This window comes from Bubalus bubalis, chromosome 20 (assembly GCF_019923935.1).
Source record: "Bubalus bubalis isolate 160015118507 breed Murrah chromosome 20, NDDB_SH_1, whole genome shotgun sequence".
NCBI classification, from domain to species: Eukaryota; Metazoa; Chordata; class Mammalia; order Artiodactyla; family Bovidae; genus Bubalus; species Bubalus bubalis.
In genome coordinates this window covers 43,814,196-43,832,788 of record NC_059176.1, presented here as the reverse complement: position 1 = coordinate 43,832,788, position 18,593 = coordinate 43,814,196, and the positions used below count along the sequence as shown (strand labels likewise).

At 48.1% G+C, this 18,593-nt stretch overlaps 1 protein-coding gene across 4 annotated transcripts in view; it reads left to right on the top strand.

Moving 5' to 3' along the window:
• ARNT2 (aryl hydrocarbon receptor nuclear translocator 2) overlaps nucleotides 1-18,593 on the top strand; it is a 191,059-nt gene that overhangs the window by 51,821 nt on the left and 120,645 nt on the right. For 2 of the 4 annotated variants that reach the window (XM_025271546.3, XM_025271545.3), the window contains exons 4-5: nucleotides 7,281-7,494; nucleotides 12,657-12,870. In XM_025271546.3, the coding sequence (XP_025127331.3) occupies nucleotides 7,281-7,494; nucleotides 12,657-12,870 (428 nt within the window). Of the gene's footprint in view, nucleotides 1-7,280; nucleotides 7,495-12,629; nucleotides 12,871-18,593 lie in introns of all 4 variants that reach the window. The other 2 variants (XM_045163834.1, XM_045163833.1) reach the window with 1 other exon arrangement.

Sequence of the window (18,593 nt, the reverse complement as noted above, 5' to 3'; positions counted from 1 at the left end):
TTGCGTTGGCAGGTAGGTTCTTTACCACTAGCGCCACCTGGGAAGCCCTTATATATATATGTATATATCCCCTGCCTTAATCCAAAAAATACTGATGGTGGCTTAAAAAGGGATTGCAAAAAGCTTTTTAAAAGATTTATTTATTTTATTTGGCTGTGTTGGGTCTTCACTGCTGTGGGCAGGCTTTTCTAGTTGCAGCCAGCAGGGACTACTCTGTAGTTGTGATGCGTGGGCTTCTCATTGTGGTGGTTTCTCTTGTTGCCCCCACCACAAGAGAAGGGCTTGTGGGCTCTAGGCATGCAGGCTTCAGTAGTTGTGGTGCATGGGTTTAGTTACTCTGAGGCATGTGGGATCTTCCCAGACCAGGGATTGAACCGGTGTCCCCTCTGTTGGCAGGCAGATTCCTAACCACCAGGGCAACCCCAAGTAACTTTTTGAAAAATGTTCCAAGTCTTAAATATATTACTTTTCCCTTAGAGCTAGCTGCTTCCAAACTTAATATTTTGCATGTTTTCTCTCTATTGCTTGGTGACTATATTTGCTTCTCCTTTCTGCAGTTGTCGTCTTACAGCTGATTTTTGCTGATTTGTCAACAGATGTTTTACTTTCGGTTTCACCAGTTCTGGAGGAACTGTGTCGGGGTACTCAGCTGCTGGGCACATGTACACACCTGTGCACATGCAAAGGTGCACACACTCAGTGCCAGGGCCAGAAATGCCCCGAGACTCGCTTCACCATCCCCGGGTCTCAGGCTTCCCTCCCACATGCAGTTGATGCTGCTCTGGGGGCTGTGACATGCAGGACAGGGCTCTGCTGACCAAGGTGCTCCCCTCCCCACACACAAAGTCAAGGGCAGCCTGGGGGGCAGAAGCCGGTCTGCAGGGGCCGAGGAGTAGACTGGGGATGAGGAACCGAAGACCAGAGGGGACAGTTTATTGAGCAGTTTGTTGTTCAGTCACTCAGTGCCATCTGACTCTTTGTGACCCCATGCACTATAGCCTGCCAGGCTCCTCTGTCCATAGGATTTCCCGGGCAAGTATACTAGATTGGGTTGGCATTTCCTCCTCCAGGGGATCTTCCCGACCCAGGGATTGAACCTGGGTTTCCTGTGGCTCCTGCATCGGCAGGCAGATTCTTTACTGCTGAGCCACATGTATTGTATAGTGGTCATTAAAACAGGAGAGCGGACACATGAAATAGAGATATTCTTAAATGTTGGGTTTATTTTTTTTTAATTTTTGGCCATGCTGGGTCTTCCTTGTGGTGCTCAGGCTTCTCTAGTTGTGTCACATGGGCTTTAGTTGCCCCTATGGCATGTGGGATCTTAGTTCCCTGACTAGGGCTCAAACCGCAGGCCTCTGCATTGGAAGGCGGATTCTCAACCACTGGACCACCAGGGAAGTCTCTAAATTTGGAGTTTACATCTTAGGAACACCCAAGTGCTCACTCCCAAACTTTTCATTTTTGTTGCTATGTGCTATCACCCTGATTTTTTGCTGAGTTCTCACTCATTCTGCATCCTTTCTCGGGAGACTCAGAAGGTCTTGGAAGTTCTCATACCTGTTGCTCTGAATTCAGCTATAGTGCATGGGGCCGTCCACAAACCTGGAATCAAAAGACCTGGATGGGTTTTATTAGCCTCTCTTCCACCCCTTCCTTCACCCTTTACCTTTTGAGGACCGTCTCTGACCTTCCCGGGGTTCCACCTTTAATCTGTATGACTTTCAAATGTTCCCTCGGACATGGTCAAACCCAGTTGCATTAGCTCATAAGGAGTCGTGATATTTTGTAGGGTTTCGCCAGTGAACTGCTAACATTATCTAAAAGTAAAGCTAACCACGATAGGAAGGTTTCCACAGAATTTTTTCCTTTTTTATCACACCCATTTTTACATTTTCCTCTTGGTTTTGTGCAGTATTTGTGCTTGTGGATATTTTTTTTCCCTGTCTCTCTGGGTTGTGATGGTATTTTCATCTTTCTTCCTGAATTCATCACCCTGTTTTATTTAGAGCTCTGACCATCAAAACCCCGTTGATAAGGGGGAAACATGCAATGTGGATGTGTCCTTCATTTCCTTCCTGGCAGAAAAAAGAACAAGATTGTCATTTCACAGAATTCTCAGTGTGCATCTTAGCTTAGAGAGCCAGGCGTTTTGTTTCAAGGTGGAGGATGTTCAGAGTACTTCTGATGCAGAGAGGACGGCCAGGAGGGAGCAAGGATTACCCTCATCTCATCAGTCACTTTGTGGGGGACACCCTGACTTGGCCATGTGGATTCTGTTTAGAGTAAGGAGAATTTCAGCTGAGCCTTCTGACACTGCCGAATAAACACCCAAATGAGCACTCTCAGCCTTTCCAGACTCTGTCCCTGCCTCGACAGCCTTCGTTCCCTTTTTTTTTTTTTTTTTTTACTGTGATGTTTTTCTTTTCTTTTTTAATTGGAATATAGTTGCTGTACAATGTTGTATTAGTTTCTGCTGTACAGCAAAGTGAGTCACTATACATCGATCTCTTCTTTTTTGGATTTCCTTCCCATTTCAGTCACCACAGAGCACCTAGTAGAGGTCCTTGAGCTATGCAGTAGGTTTTCATTAGTTATCTGTTTTATACACAGTATCAATAGTGTATATGTGTCAATCCCAATTTCCCAGTTCCTCCCACTCCCCTCTTCCCTTGGTAATTAACAAACTTGGTAAGTTTGTTCTCTGCATCTGTGACTTGAATTTTGCTTTGCAAGTAAGTTCATCTCTACCATTTTTCTAGATTTCACTTGTAAGCAGTATTAGAGAACCTGCCTGTCAATGCAGGAGATGTAAGAGATGTGGGTTTGATCTCCGGGTTGGGACAATCCCCTGGAGGAGGGCATGGCAGCCCACTCCAGCATTCTTGCCTGGAGAATCCCCATGGACAGAGGAGCCTGGCTGGCTGCAGTCCATATGGTCACAAAGAATTGAACATGACTGAGTGACTTTGCAAGCACATAAAATATTTGTTTTTTTCTTTCCGATTCTCTTCACTCTGTATGACAATCTCTAGGTCCATCCATGTCTCTGCAAATAGTACAGTTCTATTCCTTTTTATGGCTGAGTAGTATTCCATTGTATGTATGTACTACATTTTCTTTATCCATTCCTCTGTTGATGGACATTTAGGTTGCTTCCATGTCCTGGCTATTGTAAATAGTGTTGCAATGAACATCAGGGTGCATATGTCCTTTAGAGTTATGGTTTTCTCCAGGTATATATCCAGGAGTGGTACTACTGGGTCATATAGCAGCTCTGTTGTTAGTTTTTTAAGGAGGCTCCACACTGTTCTCCATAGTGGCTTCGTCAGGCTTAGTTCTTATGAACCAGAGAAGTCTTGCAGAGAACTTGGGTGTAGTTCTCTGAGGAACAGTGTAGCCTGTTAGGAACCAAATTACCAGGGGAGATAGCCTGAGACAGTCTTGTTGTTTTGGTGGGTTGGAGCTGAGATTAGGGCTGGAAGCTGTGGGATTAATGCTGTGTCTAGTGGAGACAGTCCTCTGCCATCAGGCCTATCTGAATCAGTGACCTCTTCATAGCTGTTTGACTCTCATGTCATCAGCTTCAATTCTGATGTCCTGCTCTCCTTGTTCAGTGACCCCAGCTCCTTCTGTTCTTCTGCAGAGGTTAACCTTGATGTGAAGTGACCCACGTCTCCTGCACTGCAGGAGGATTCTTTACCCGCTGAGCCACTGGGGAAGCCAACAGTCCTGGATGACCCCAGGCTTTGTGGGGAAGAGGGGATCGTTTCTGGAGGCATAAGTAGCCCCAAGCTGTGTCTGTAGAAGCTACCAGGCTTCTCTTCCCTGTCGAGCCTTAAGTGTCTCTGCCTATCTGTCTCCCCGGTGTTCCAGCTCTGACTCCGGGACCAGACAACGCTCTGCTGGGGAGCCGAGTTCAAGTCCTGGTAAATCAGTCCCACTCTGAGCCCCAGGGTCGTCCTACACAAAGGACATTCCTGAAGACAGTGTGGGATGGACTTGGATCCCATGCTCTGGTTTCCCTTCACAGACCCACGGGCCCTGAGTTGGCAGAGAAGCGCGAGGCAGCGTGCAGCCGCAGCTCCTCCTTGCCCTTGGCTTCTGCAGCCGTGTTCCTGGGTCAGGCGGTCGGCCCTCTGGTCCCAGCGGAGGGGTCACGGCTGATGCTGTGCTGTGTCCCCAGCGGTCACTGCTACAAGGCCCCCGCCCTGGCACCCACGTGCAGAGGGGCTCATTGCTTTATCGATGCTGCATGTGGGGCCCATGGAACTCAGATGCTAAGTTCACAGGCTGCCCCTGCAACTCCTCCAAGCAGATCCCCATCGCTCCGCACCCTGTGGAGGAGGTGGCTTTGGTCCTGGAGACACTTCCTTCTGTTTTCACAAGATGGCATTGTTCCTGTTTCTTGCCTCCGTGATCCTTCAAAATAAAACCATATATATACATATTTTACATATATTTTAATAGATTCAGTAGCTACACTCACTTGTTTATCAGAGCTTGTTGCTAGGTAATTTGCAGCTCTTCCTCATTTTGACCTTCTGTTGGTAACTCTTTCAGTCTCATTTCATGAAGTAGAGCCTTTTCTGCACTAGCCAATCGATACTGTTTTAAACAGTTGTCCTCATGTCTCCTTCAAGCACCTGTTCTCATGAGTTGGGTTGAATCAACGTGGTGACGAAATTGCTTTAGATCCATTTTAAGAACTTCACAAAGACTCTTCTTCTCAGATGTTTTACAAAACAAGTTGGTCTGTGGGTCTTTTGGAAATGGGATCAGAAGTAGGCATGCCCTAGTCCTGCCTTGGGGTGGTCTCTGTGGTAACTAACAGGAAGCAGGGAGGGAAGGGGGTTGGACTCTACCCTGTATATTTGGGGCATGCCTGAAGGAATGGAGAGGAAGGTCTGGGTCTGCGTTTTTGGAATATCCACAGGATCACAGCACACAGACTGAACTGAGGGCCTGTCTGCTCCTGCCCAAAGGCTTCACTCCAATTCCGGCCCTTTCTTTGATCCCACTGATGCTCTTCCCACAGTGCACCCCCTTTACCTGCTGCCAGGTCAGGGCCAACTGCCTCTCAGCTCCTCCCGCACCCTCTCAGCCCCTGTGGCCCCCAGGACCACCTCCTCCTCTCCTCCCTTACTTTCTCCTGTGGGCTTTACTTTCCATGTGCCTCTCAGAGCATTTGATCACTTCTGCCTTCATTTCCACTCTTCAAGGTGATGTTTTTCTGTCCTGACCAAACGCTTCGCTCCTATAGGACAGGAGCGGGACATTCCTTGGTCCCTTGGGCCCGTCCTCTCTGGGCACCTGGCTCAGTGCTTTCCGTACAGAGGTGCTCACCAGGCCCACCCAGGTCCACTCCAGGCTTTTATTTTTTAAAATATTTATTTACTCATATTTATTTATTTGGCTGCATGGAGTTTTGGTTGTGGCACACAGGAGTTTTAGCTGAGGCATGTGGGCTCTAGTTCCCCGACCAGGGATGGAACCTGGGCCCCCAACATTGGGAGTGCTGAGTCTTAGTCACTGGACCACCGGGGAAATTCCCTCACCACAGTCTCACTCCCCCCGTTTTGTTTGTATGTTCACGTGAGACCTGCCCACAATCAGGCCCACTTGGCATCTGCTCCTGGCCTGGAGGGCAGGGTGTGCAAAGTCCCGTGAATACAAGCAGTGTGTGAGGCAGCCTTGCCCAGGGCTCTTCCTTCCTTGCTGTCACTGCCACCCTCATCCTATGAGCACCAATGAAACCCTAAATCCCACCAGAGACGTGTGCTGTGTTTTTAGACAATTCTTTTGCCCCACGTGACAGCTTTGTCTCCATGCCGTGGAACTGGATTGGCTGTTACTCCCTGTCAAGCCTAGAGGTGATCATTTCGAGACAGAAACACTTTGCTGTCCCTTCTGTTCGTTTTTTATCTTAAGCACGTCACTGAGTGTCACTTTCAGAATTCCTGGCAGTGCTGGGATTTTTTGGCTCTGTTGTTAGAGAGCAGGTATGCATATTCTGTTACGAGGCTGTAGAAAATGTGCTGCCGGTAGAGCAGGGGCTTGTTCACAACGTGATGGGATGTGGGTCTGTGGTGTGGCTGTCTGCTTAGGGATGCCAGGAATGGCGAGGAGGCTAGACGTGTTTCTCATTGTGGGTCAAGGTAAACCATTTGTTCAAGTCGGTGATAACTATTACGTTCAATGTGTGTGGATATTTGTGCAAGCCTAGCATTCGTGGGTGCACTTGGAAAGCGTGTTTGGTTCACTTTGGATGCCTGAAGGGTCATGTCTTCATTCTTTATGCTTATTAAAAAGTATTAATACCTAGGTACATGCGAGCAGTGGAAGCTTTGAAGAGATATTTAGAGACGAGACTGAGGTATCTGTGGAAGTCTGTTCCCACCCCATGCCCTGAGACAGAAGCTTGCTAAGGTGTCCAGAAGCTGCTCGAAGATGTGTTCAAAGCATGGAGGTTCCTTAAAAAAAGTAAAAATAGAACTGCCATATGACCCAGCACTCCCATTACTAGGCACGCACCCAGAGAAAACCATAATTCAAAAAGACATACACTCCCCAGTGTTCATTGCAGCATTATTTACAATAGCCAGGACGTGGAAGCAAGCTAGATGTCCATTCACAGAGGAATGGATAAAGAAGATTGGTACATATATACAGTGGAATATTACTTAGTCATAAAAATGAACGAAATTGGGTCATTTATCCACAGAGATGTGGATGGATCTAGCCTGTATACAGAGTGACGTCAGAAAAACAAATATGTATGGATGGAATGTATATTAACACATGTATGTGGAATCTAGAAAAATGGTACAGATGAGCCTATTTGCAGGGCAGGAATAGAGATGCAAACAGAGAATGGATATGCGGGGAGGTGGGACGAACTGAGAGAGTAGGATTGACATATATGCACTACATGTGTAAACAGAGAGCTAGTGGGAAGCTGCTGTATAGCACAGGGAGCTCAGCTCGGTGCTCTGTGATGACCTAGAGGGGTGGGATGGGGCATGGGATGGGAGGGAGGTCCAAGAAGGAGGGGCATATGTATACATATGGCTGATTCACGTGGTTGTACAGCAGAAACTAACACATTGTAAAGCAGCTATATACCCCACCAACACACTCACATAAGGCACTGAATGAGCCATCACGAGTTCGTCGTTTGGTGACTTGGTGTTAGGGATGTGCCGTTTTACCCCATTAGACAGTAAGCCCTGGTCTGATCCGTCTCTCTTCCCCCACCCTGATCTCGTGCTTTCGGGAAGAGAGAACCACAGTGAGATCGAGAGGCGGCGGCGGAACAAGATGACTCAGTACATCACCGAGCTCTCGGACATGGTCCCCACGTGCAGTGCGCTGGCCCGGAAGCCTGACAAGCTCACCATCCTGCGCATGGCTGTCTCTCACATGAAGTCCATGCGGGGCACCGGGAACAAGTCCACGGACGGCGCCTACAAGCCTTCGTTCCTGACAGAACAGGTACCTGTTCACTCCTCGTCTGTGCTCCTTGCTCCCCTGGTAACCACATTCCTGGGAGGGCAGAGAGTGGCGAGAATGACAGCGTGACCAAGATGAGATAAACTGCGTGGGGTGAAAGGCTGAGGTGGGGACGAAAGCAGGCAATTTTATTCCTACACTTCACTAGGGAACTCTCTTCTGGGGACTGTCTTTCTGATTTTGCATCCTCTGCTTTTTTTCCCCCACCATGTACCTTAATAAGACAGGCTTCCCGATGGCTCAGTGGTAAAGAACCTGCCTGCCAGTGCAGGAGATGCAGGTTTGATCCCTCGATTGGGAAGATCCCCTGGAAGAGGAAATGGCTACCCATTCCAGTATTCTTACCTGAAGAATCCCATGGTCAGTGGAGCCTGGCTGGCTATAGTCCATGGGATCGCAAAAGAGTCAGACACGACTGAGTGACTGAACAACAACCACCTTAATCAGACATCACTCAAAGCAAAAAGAGATATTGTGCTTAGCACATGCTAACCCGGGAAAGAGCCAGCAAACCCAGTTCTTCTGTGCTGGACTAGCAGTGACGGTCGTCATCGTGATGGAAGTTCTGGTAGATGTCACAGCAATCATGGTGACAAGGACTTAACAGCCAGCACGTAGCCGGCCTCTGCCCTGAGCCCAGTTGAAGTCATGTCCTTTCTGTGCAGGATTTCATTGAATCCTTGTTCTGGCTCAAGGAGGAAGCTGCTGTTATTCATCCCTGCTTTAGAGATGAAGAAGTGGAGGCTTTGAAAGTGTCTACTGCTCAGTGCAGACCAAGAGTTGACACAGGGTGGTCAGACCCCAGAACCATGTATTTTAAAAGCTATCCTGGTCTTTGCAGAGTTGGGAACAGTGAACCCGAGAGGTGGTCTGTGGGAAGTATTGATATATTGTAATTTGACCATTCCACATCCTGGAAGGCCTGTGTTCTGGGTCCTTGTTCTTCCCCGTGCTGGTCAGATATTGTCAGCTTGTATTCGCTCATCTGTAGATAAACATGAGCTTTCTGCCTTCCTGACCCTGAGGGCTTCTGCGGGATAAAGGGGACAATGGACTTGGTGCCGGCAGGGGGACAGGGAAGTGATGTGTTGTCAGGGACACGGGCAGGAAAAAGTGTTCAGGCTTGTCAGGGGCTGCCCGGGACAGATTCAGCGCTGGCCTGCTGGGAGGGAGCCCCACATGTGCATAGAAAGAGAGCAGAGGAAAGGGTTCCACATGAGGAGACTTGGGAAACCGGTGAGAACAGAGCCTTGAAGGAAGGGGTGAGAAGATGTGTCCAGAGACAGAATCGTGTGTTTTGCTGGAGTGAGGAATCTAAGCATTAGGTTTAGAAAAAGAGCAAGGAAAGAGGAGCTCACATGAATTCCTGTGTGGCAGACTTTTTAGCAAGGGTTTTTTGTCATCCCAGTGCCCATGTGCTCTTCATCTCAAGGTTTGAAGAGCTGTGGCAGTGGAGTGATCCTCGCTGGGAGCCGTGGAACACGGTAGTCCAGGGCAGAATGCCCAACCCATTTCCACCTCTGTAAAAGGGTTAAGGTTAACACAGCGATGGGTCCCACCTGGCAGGGTTGTGGAGACAGGTAAGGAAGGAAGCAGAGTAGGGTGTTTAACACGGAGCTGGAGTGGAATGAAGGATGACTAGCTGGTGGACAGTGTGAAAGTAGTGTTAATCGTTTAGTCATGTCGGACTCTCTGTGACCCCATGGACTATAGCCTGCCAGACTCCTCTGTCCATGGAATTCTCCAGGAAAGAATACTGGAGTGGGTTTCCATGCTCTCCTCCAGGGGATCTTCTCGACCAGAGATTGAACCCAGAGTCTCCTGCATTGGCAGGCGGGTTCTTTACCATCTGAACCACCAGGGAAGCCTAGCTGGCAGGTAAGCAGACAGAAATGCATTATGCATGTCCTAACCACAGGGGTTAGTAAAAGGCTTTTCCTCTACATTTCTTTAATCCTTATAAAAACCCTGTTGGGGTCCATATTTGACATTAATCTCTTTAAGTGACTGGGGATTAAAAACATGGAGGGACTTACCTGGTGGTCCAGTGGCTAAAGACTCTGTGCTCCCAATGCAGGGGGCCCAGATTTGATCCCTGGTCAGGGAACTCGATCCTGCGTGCCCTAACTAAGAGTTTGCATGCTACAACTGAAGGTCCCACACACCACAACTAAGACCTGATGCAGCCTAATTAATAAATATATTTTTTAAATGTTTTTTAAAAAAGAAAGAAAATGGAGAGAAGAGAGAAGGCAGTTATGCAAGTCACATGCATCCTCTCCCCCCATTCACCCCTCCGTTCCTTGGTAGGCTGTTGATAATGACAACAGCCACATATGTTAAGTACCTACTGTTCGCCAAGCCCTTACTAAGTCCTTCACATTCAAGATCTCATTTAACCTCACAAAATCTTTCCCCCCACCCCAAGAAAAAAGCATGAAAAAAAAAAACCAACCAGAAGCCAAAGATACTACGTCCGGAGCCCAGACTTGCACAGTGGAGTGGAAGAGCTGGAGTTGGTGGTCTCCTTTGACTCCACCGTCTGCGCTTTTAGACCTTCCTGTTGGCTTAACAAAGATAGGGGCAAGACTGCTTCTGGATTCAGGGCACAGGACCTTGGTCATGAGTGGGGGTGCTCCCAAAAGATGAAAACCAGAGGGGAGGGTATAGAAAGAGGGGCCCGTGAGGAGGGTGAGCTCTGGCCCATAAGCCCTTCCCACAGTCCCTAAAAAGGGCTGAAACTGTGAAAACATAAATGGAGTCAACTTGTCCACTTCCTCTCCTTCGGAGACAGAATTCTCTACTTTCCCAGACAACCTGTTTTATGTGTTACCGTCCTTCCTGTTGGGAAGACCATCTCAACACTGAAAATAAAACTGCTGACCCAGTCTTCTGAACTAAGTCATCATCAAGAGGGATGGCACAGCGGAAGTGCGAAACAAGACAAAGGGGGAAAACAAACGTTTCTTTAAAAAATGATTGTATAGCCCGCTTCCGCACCCAATTCCCAGGCAAAGGATGTTAGAGTTCTGACTCAGCCGAGAGGGCTCGGAGACCTCCCTGGGTTCTGCTCACCAGCTGACTCATGTTTCCTAGTCTTTGAGCTTTTGGGTGCCCTTAGGTCGGACACCAAGGGCGGGGCCGGATGCTCCAGGCTCCACACAGGTGGCCCTTACTCTGTTACAGCAGGGCTTCCAATTTTTGTTGTTGTTGTTTAGTCACCCAGTTGTTTCCAACTCTTTGTGACCCTATGGATTCCTCTGTGTCTGCCAGACTCCTCTGTCCTTGGGGATTGTTCAGGCAGGAATACTAGAGCGGGTTGCCATTTCCTACTCCAGGGGATCTTCCCAACCCAGGGATCGAACCTGAGTCTCCTGCTTTGGCAGATGGATTCTTTACCACTTGAGCCACCAGGGAAGCCCACCAGCAATTACATGGAAGCAAGGAATTTGGGGCTTCCCAGGTGGCTCAGTGGTGAAGAATCCGCCTGCCAGTGCAGGAGATGTTAGAGCTGTGGGTTCAGTCTGTGGATAGTCCATGGACAGAGGAGGCTGGTGGGCTACAATCCATGGGGTCACAAAAGAGCCGGACACAATTTAGCGACTAAACAACAAAACAGCAAAGAATTCCCAGCAAGAATTGTTTGCCAACCACTGACCAGAAGAATCCCTTTTCTCTTTGGGGCCTGAGCAGTGTGTGAGGTGGATGGAGAGCTGGCTGTGGACTCCGGCACACGTGAAAGAGTTGGTTCCCAAGTCCTGTAAGGACGGAGCCCCTTGCATTCAGCAGGAAAGGGCCCCTGAGCCTGACATGAGACTGACAGGGGAGACAGCTGCCCCTGGGCTGCCTGCAGGTGCTGCAAAGAAAAGGCATCTCATTTGAACAAAGTTGATCTTGCCCACTCTGCATCCCTCTCGGGATGTTGAGGGCTTCCTGCCGCCCATTCATCCATCCTTCCTGCCGGCACCAACAGTCATGAGCCTGTGAGTCAGTGTGACTCCAGGGCTGGCACAGCTAAACTCTCTTCTCACCGCCAAGGGACATGGACAATGTTGGTATCCCTGCCACCTCCTGGGATTACCCTGGGACTCTGTTGAGATGTCAGCTGTCACAGAGTTCTGGGAGTTTGACAGACGATGTAAAGTGAGGCCCTCATATCCACTGCCAGCATTCAGCTCAGAAAGGAAGAGAAGAGGAGTGGGAACGCTAACAGCATGGCAGGCGGTGGCTGGGGAGACGCCTGGTGCCTTTCCTTCTCTCTTCCCACTTTCCCGTGGTCCTCCCCTCCCTTCCCGGACCATCGTGTGCTCCAGTGACATGACTGCAGTTTGAAAATGTAGGAGAGGCCATTCACACCTCTGTGACCCAATACCTTCTGATTCCACTGGGCTGGGAATTTCCTCTTTCTTTAAGCGAGAGCAAGTTAAGGGACTTCCTTGGTGGTCCAGTGATAAAGACTTTGCCTTCTAATGCAGGGGGTGCGAGTTTGATCCCTGGGCAGGGAGCTAAGATGCCACATGCCTCATGGCCAAATAAAAGCATATTTTAACAAATTCAGTGAAGACTTTAAAAATGATCCACATTTTTAAAAAATCATAAAAAAGAGGACTAGTTAAAGACAGTTAACTGTGTTTGGAGCAGCTGTATCTTAGGGCTTAGTATGAGCTTTCTGAACTTCTTTTAACAAAATAACTTATTCATTTATGTTTGGCTACACTGGGTCTTCATTGCTGAGTGGACTTTCTCTAGTTGTGAACAGCAGGGAGTACTCTTCCTTGTGGTGTGGGGGCTTCTCATTGCAGTGGCTTCTGTTGTTAATGGAGCACAGGCTCTAGGCGCATGGGCTTCAGAGTTATGGTGCACAAACTTAGTTGCTCCTTGGCACGTGAAACCTTCCTGGACCAGGGATTGAACCCGTGTCCCCTGCATTGGCAGGCAGATTCTTATCCTCCATACCACCAGGGAAGTCTGCTTTGTGCACTTTTAAAGCTCATTTTCCGGAAAAAAAAAAAAAAAAAAGAGTTCCTAAAAGCATTTGTGTATCATAATGAGCTTCTGAATGAAAATTGAAGGTTGCTAATAAGACGGTTTACCTGACCTGGGTTTGTCCATGTCAGGTCCTCATCGTGATCTTCTCTTCCCAGGAACTGAAGCATCTCATCCTTGAAGCGGCTGACGGGTTTCTGTTTGTAGTGGCAGCTGAGACGGGCAGAGTGATTTACGTGTCCGACTCTGTCACCCCTGTGCTGAATCAACCCCAGTCAGAGTGGTTCGGGAGCACCCTCTATGAGCAGGTACATCCTGACGACGTGGAGAAGCTGAGAGAGCAGCTGTGCACCTCAGAAAACTCAATGACAGGTCAGTGTCGCTCTCTCCATGAAGTTTTCTCCCTAGAGAAAATCTTCTTTCCTTAAACATACCAAGGAATAACACTGGAACAAATATATTACCATATGTAAAATAGATAGCCTGTGGCAGTTTAATGATGACGAAGGGTGCCCAAAGCCAGTGCTCTGTGACAACCTGGAGGAATGGGGTGGGGGGCACAGAATAGTAGGGGACACATGTTTGCCTATGGTTGATTCACCCTGATGCATGGCAGAAACTATCACAATACTGTAAAGTAGTTATTGTCCAGTTAAAATAAGTAAATTCTAAAAGTACTGGGAAGTTTGAGGTCAGAAAAAGTTGCCTACAGGTGAAGGATATGTTTGACTTAGCTTGTTTAATAGTTTCATTTATCCTGTAACATGTTAAAAATTCATTTTTAATGCATGATTTTTTCCTATATTTTACCTCCAATTATGGGGTGTTGCCACTAGGAAGCATTGTTTACACATTAGCCACAACCCACAAGTGTGTGATTATTTGTGAGCCTAATCATAGGTGTTGATTTTCCAGGCCTTACTTATGGGAAGTGAAATTTCTTATTGAGACATTTAAATACAGTTAGCTCTGCTATACCACAAAATAACATGCTATAAAAATTACTGCAAGAAACAAAATCATGAAATAAAAACCAGAGGGCTTGGGAGGGGAAAGTGGGCTAGATTTTTAGATAAGAACAAAACTAGGAACCTAATGAAAATGGGAGCATTGCTTGACACATTAAGTGGTTAAGAAATTTATGGCACTTGACCTTGAAACCTGACTTGAAGCTGACTTGTTTAAGTGAGCCTCAGAACTTGGGTGTTGGTGTGAAAGTGGTCCAAGGATCATTGTGTGAAATCAGGCAGAAATCAAGAACTGTAACATAGTATGTGGATAGTTGTGGCTCATAACACACGTGGTAAATCAAGGCAGCTGCTGTGTGCCAGAGTGTGTACATTTTGTGAATTCCTGTGTGGCTTTATTCCGCTGGGTGCAGTTTCTGTGTTCATGTAGTACTTCTTACAGATAAAATCAAGCATAAGCAAACACAAAATTCACATTCTGATCAAACTGTCACCCAGCGTATCAGTGGCACTGGAGCAGAATTGCGTTCTTAATTATTTTGTTTGTTTACTGGGCTGTGTTGCGTCTTGGTTGCAGCATGTAGGTTCTTTGTTGAGTCTTGCAGAATCTTCCATTGCAGTGCGCAGACTCTCTAGTTGTGGCTTGAAGGCTCAATAGTTGCAGCACATGAGCTTAGTTGCTCTTTGGCCTGTGGGGTTTCAATTCTCCAACTAGGGAATGAACCTGTGTCCCCCTGCATTGCAAGGCGGACTCTTCACTGCTGGACCACCTTGGAAGTCCCAAGATTTGCTTTTACAAAAAAGCATTATAGTAGAGCTGAGTATACCATAATAGGGCTTCCCTGGTGGCTCAGACAATAAAGAATCTGCCTGCAATGCAGGAGACCCAGGTTTGATCCCTGGGTCTAGAAGATTCTCTGGAGAAGAGAATGGCCACCCACTCCAGTATTCTTGCCTGGAGAATTCTATGGACAGCAGAGCCTGGGGGGCTCTAGTCCATGAGGTTGCAAAGAGTCGGACGTGGTTGAGCAACACTTCATACCATGATCCCTACATTCCGCTTTATGACAGATCTGTTTGTGCAGCGTGTTCTTCCTACCAACACCGAGAGCCACTGGAGTCTCATTTTCTTCCGAGTCTGCCTAAAGTACCTCATTCAATGCTTGGCACACAGTAGGTGTCCAGCAGAAGCCTGGTGAGCAGTGAGGCAGTGCTTTTATATTGTAGTTTCATGCATTGGAGAAGGAAATGGCAACCCACTCCAGTGTTCTTGCCTGGAGAATCCCAGGGACGGGAGAGCCTGGTGGGCTGCCGTCTATGGGGTCACACAGAGTCGGACACGACTGACGCGACTTAGCAGCAGCAGCAGCAGCAGTCTGCTAGGGTTGACATAACAAAATACCACACACTGGGTGGCTTAAACCACTGTCATTTATTTTCTCACAGTTTTGGAGGCTGGAAGTCCAAGATCAAGGTGTTGACAGGTTTGGTTTCTGGTAAGAGCTCTCTCTTGGGCTGTAGACAGCCACCTTTTCGCGTCAGTCAGTCGCGTCTGACTCTCTACAGCCCTATGGCCTAGAGCACACCAGGCTCCTCTGTCTATGAGATTCTCCAGTGAGAATACTGGAGTGGGTTACCACTCCCTTCTCCAAGGGATCTTCCCAACCCAAGGATCAAACCTGTGTCTCTTGCATTGCAGGTGGGTTTTTTACCGTCAGAGCCACCGGGGAAGCCCCTCCCTCCAAAGGGCTCAAATCTCTGGATAGGAGTCCCATGTCCAATCTTCTCACCACTCAAGATGAGCTGGGTCTATACCATACTCCAATAAACCAAACTATACCCCAATAAAATTAATTTTTAAAATGTTTTTAAAAAGTGACAGGAGTACCGCTGTTTCTGAACAATAATAGTAATTTTCTCAGTGTTGGTTATCAATGACACACACAAAGGAGGAAGATAATGAAGGATTAAGGTATGTGGACAGAGTCTACGATGTGCAGAGATGAGCTCTCCATATGTGTAAAACAACGGTGCTGAAACAGACTCAGAGAAAGACATGGTCCGCCATTGCACAGCTGGGGCTGAATGAGAGAACTCCCTACAGACATCGTAGGGGACACGCCTTGGGAAGTTAACGATCTTGGAAGGGATGTGAAAGGGAGAATACATCAGCCAGGAAGTGTTGGTTTGACAGCTGAAATCACCTTCCCTGAAAAGAGCGGTCTTTTTTCCCCCCAACTCCAGTATGTGAACACAGGATGTGGCTTTATGAAAGCAGTCAGGAGACCCAGCTGTGGTAGTCAGTGGGTGGGGGAAGTGATGGTCAAAGGCAGGTCAGTTTCCGGATCAAGGGTTTAACAAACTGGCTTGCCAGAGTTGGGTGGACACTTATGTCTGTGGGAAGTTTTAATGTGTGTGGCAGTGTTGAAAGGGGCAGCGTGAACCACATTTGGAAAGAAAGGTCCCTGGAGTGGACATTGGATGGTGGCCTTGGCAGCCAGAGCTGGTGTAGTGGAGTGAGTCCTCCAAGATGCCAGAGAAGAGCCAGTGAACCCTGAGTGGCTGGGCTCCATGAGGTTGGGTGGAGAAGGGTGGTGAAGAGGACCGGGTCTCTTCTTGAACCAGAGAGCGTGCAATGCGAATCTCCCAGGACACACAGCGTAAAAGTGTATTGATCTGGCGCAGGAAGCTTGGGAATAGGGCCTCAGGGTTTTGCTGGACCAAGGACTGGGCGGGAGCTGGGCTTTGTAGCCAGCCAAAGTGCAGATGTAATGAAAACTAGTAATAAAAAACCACAGGGACGATATGATGCCTTCAGTGATTGGACTAGGGTTTCTCAACCCTCCTGTCCTTAGGCATGGTGGGTTTCAGGCCCGGAGAGAGATGATATGGCCCATTGGATGGGCCATCAGGGTGGGAGGCAGGGTGTGGGGGCAGGGAACCAGGCAAGGACTGCTGGGGTGGGGCTGATTTAACCAGGGCAGCCTGGCACTCTTGACCCAACAAAGTTCCCCTTCTCTGAGCCTCCCAGTCAGTAGAGAGTCCCTGTTCCATGCACAGGTTTTGCAGGGCATCCTGGACTGAGCATGTGGGGCCTTGCATGCGCGTGGTGACTGGGGGACAAGCCGCCTAATGACAGTGGGCCTGCAGATGCCCATGCTGACTTGAGGATCCCAGAAAAACAGTGCTTGCACAGAACTGCTGTCACTGGGGGTGGTGGTGATGAGGGAGTTCTTCTTTGTGGAATTAAAATTTTTCCCATGGCTGGAGGAGTGGTGACAAAGAGTGTGTCAGAAGATTCACAAAGTCTCCTTGGAATGGAAACCAGGCATCATGGAATTGTTCAGTTGCTAAGTGGTGTCGGACTCTTTGCGACCCCATGGACTGCAGCATGCCAGCCTTCCCTGTCCTCCAGTATCTTCCGAAGTTTGCTCAGATTCATGTCCATTGAATTGCTGATGCCATCCAACCATCTCATGGAGTGGTGTGGACCAGTGCAATGATGTGACTTGTCTGTGAATAAAAGCTGAGGTTTATCAATGTGAGGAGGGGCTGGGGAAAACCCTCACCTAGCAGCAGCAACACTGCTCATAGAGAAAGTGCTGGGAGGGCCTTGGGAGCCCCTTGCTGGTTTACAGTCTGCGATCTTGGCTGGTTCCTTTCTTCTCTGCCTCTTGTTCTGCTTATCTCAGCCTAGGACATTGCTAGGGCCCTTCTAGCTCTATTCTACCCTCTTGCCCAAGGCCCCGGTATAGAATCTAATCCACTGATTGGAGAAATGGTAGGAGGTTGGAGAAGAGGAACTAAAAGCTGCCACCAGGTTCCTGCCTCAGGGCCACAGCCACAGGCCCCTCTGGACCCCACTCCCGTGAACGCTTCCTTGTGGGTTGTCACAGCCTGGTGGGCAGGGTGGCAACATTGGCCCTGGAAACCAGAGCTATGCAGAACACAGGACATCAAAAGTAAGTGGGGAAATGTTTTCAGATCTCTAAGAAAAAGTTAATTGAATCTTAGCTTTCCATGAAAATTAAAATTATACTTTAAGTATTATTTTTAAATAATTGTTTTTAAAATGCTACACAGAGACATGCATCATGTAATAAGGGTGGAGTTTTCTGTCTCTGAAAAATTATATAAGTGGATTTTGAGTAGAAGGAAAAGAGGTCAAGAAATGACTGAAACTGTGTGCATGCCAAGTCTCTCAGTCGTGTCTGACTCTTTGTGACCCTATTGACTGCAGCCTGCCAGGTTCCTCTTTCCATGGGATTCTCCAGGAGAGGGTTGCCATGACTTCCTCCAAGGGATCTTCCCGAGTCAGGGATTGAACCCGCGTCTGTTATGTCTCCTGCATTGGCACATGGGTTCTTGACCACTAGCACCACCTGGGAAGCCTGACTGAAACTATAAAGGAATTCTCAATGGCCAGTATCCAACTGAAATTGGATAGCCAGTAACCAGGAGATTTTGCACATCCAGCTTCTTAGGTTTGAATCAATAAAGTTCCCAAAGGGAAAAAGAAGAGCCATAGAGAAAGCATATTCATTCTCCAAGACTCAGATTGGCTGTAGCTTGAGGGGGATCCTGCTGAGGAGTGTTTACTCACAAGAAGAACCCAGCTCCTTGTGAGAATTTATCTTGGTAGGAGAGTCAAAGGGATCTGTCATCTCACGCTGAGTGACTCTGGATGTAAACCTGGAAAATCTCTTTGCAAACAATGCCTGGGGGGTGGGGGCGGGCAGTGCTGAACTTTCCCTTTGCAGGGGTCATGGGGATGTTGAGGGTTCTAAGGCTAATGAGAGGGAACCAGTGCCTTCCTCCCAGAGACCTCCATGCCAATAGGAAAGAGCAGCCATGGAACCGGCGTGGTTCAAGTGACAGAAGATCAACTCCAGGAGATTGAGTGAAGAAGGAAATTCATGGGCTCGTGGAACTGAAAGGGGTGTATTGGCTTCAGGCTTAGAAGGATCCAGGTAATTTGAGCCCTGCTAGCGAAAGCACAGTCAGTCTCTGTTATTCGCACATTCCATGTTGATGAATTTGATAGTAGCAAAATTTACTTGTAATCCCAACATCAGTACCCACGAAGTGTTAGAGGTCATTTGAGGACTGGCACAGAGGCCACACGGG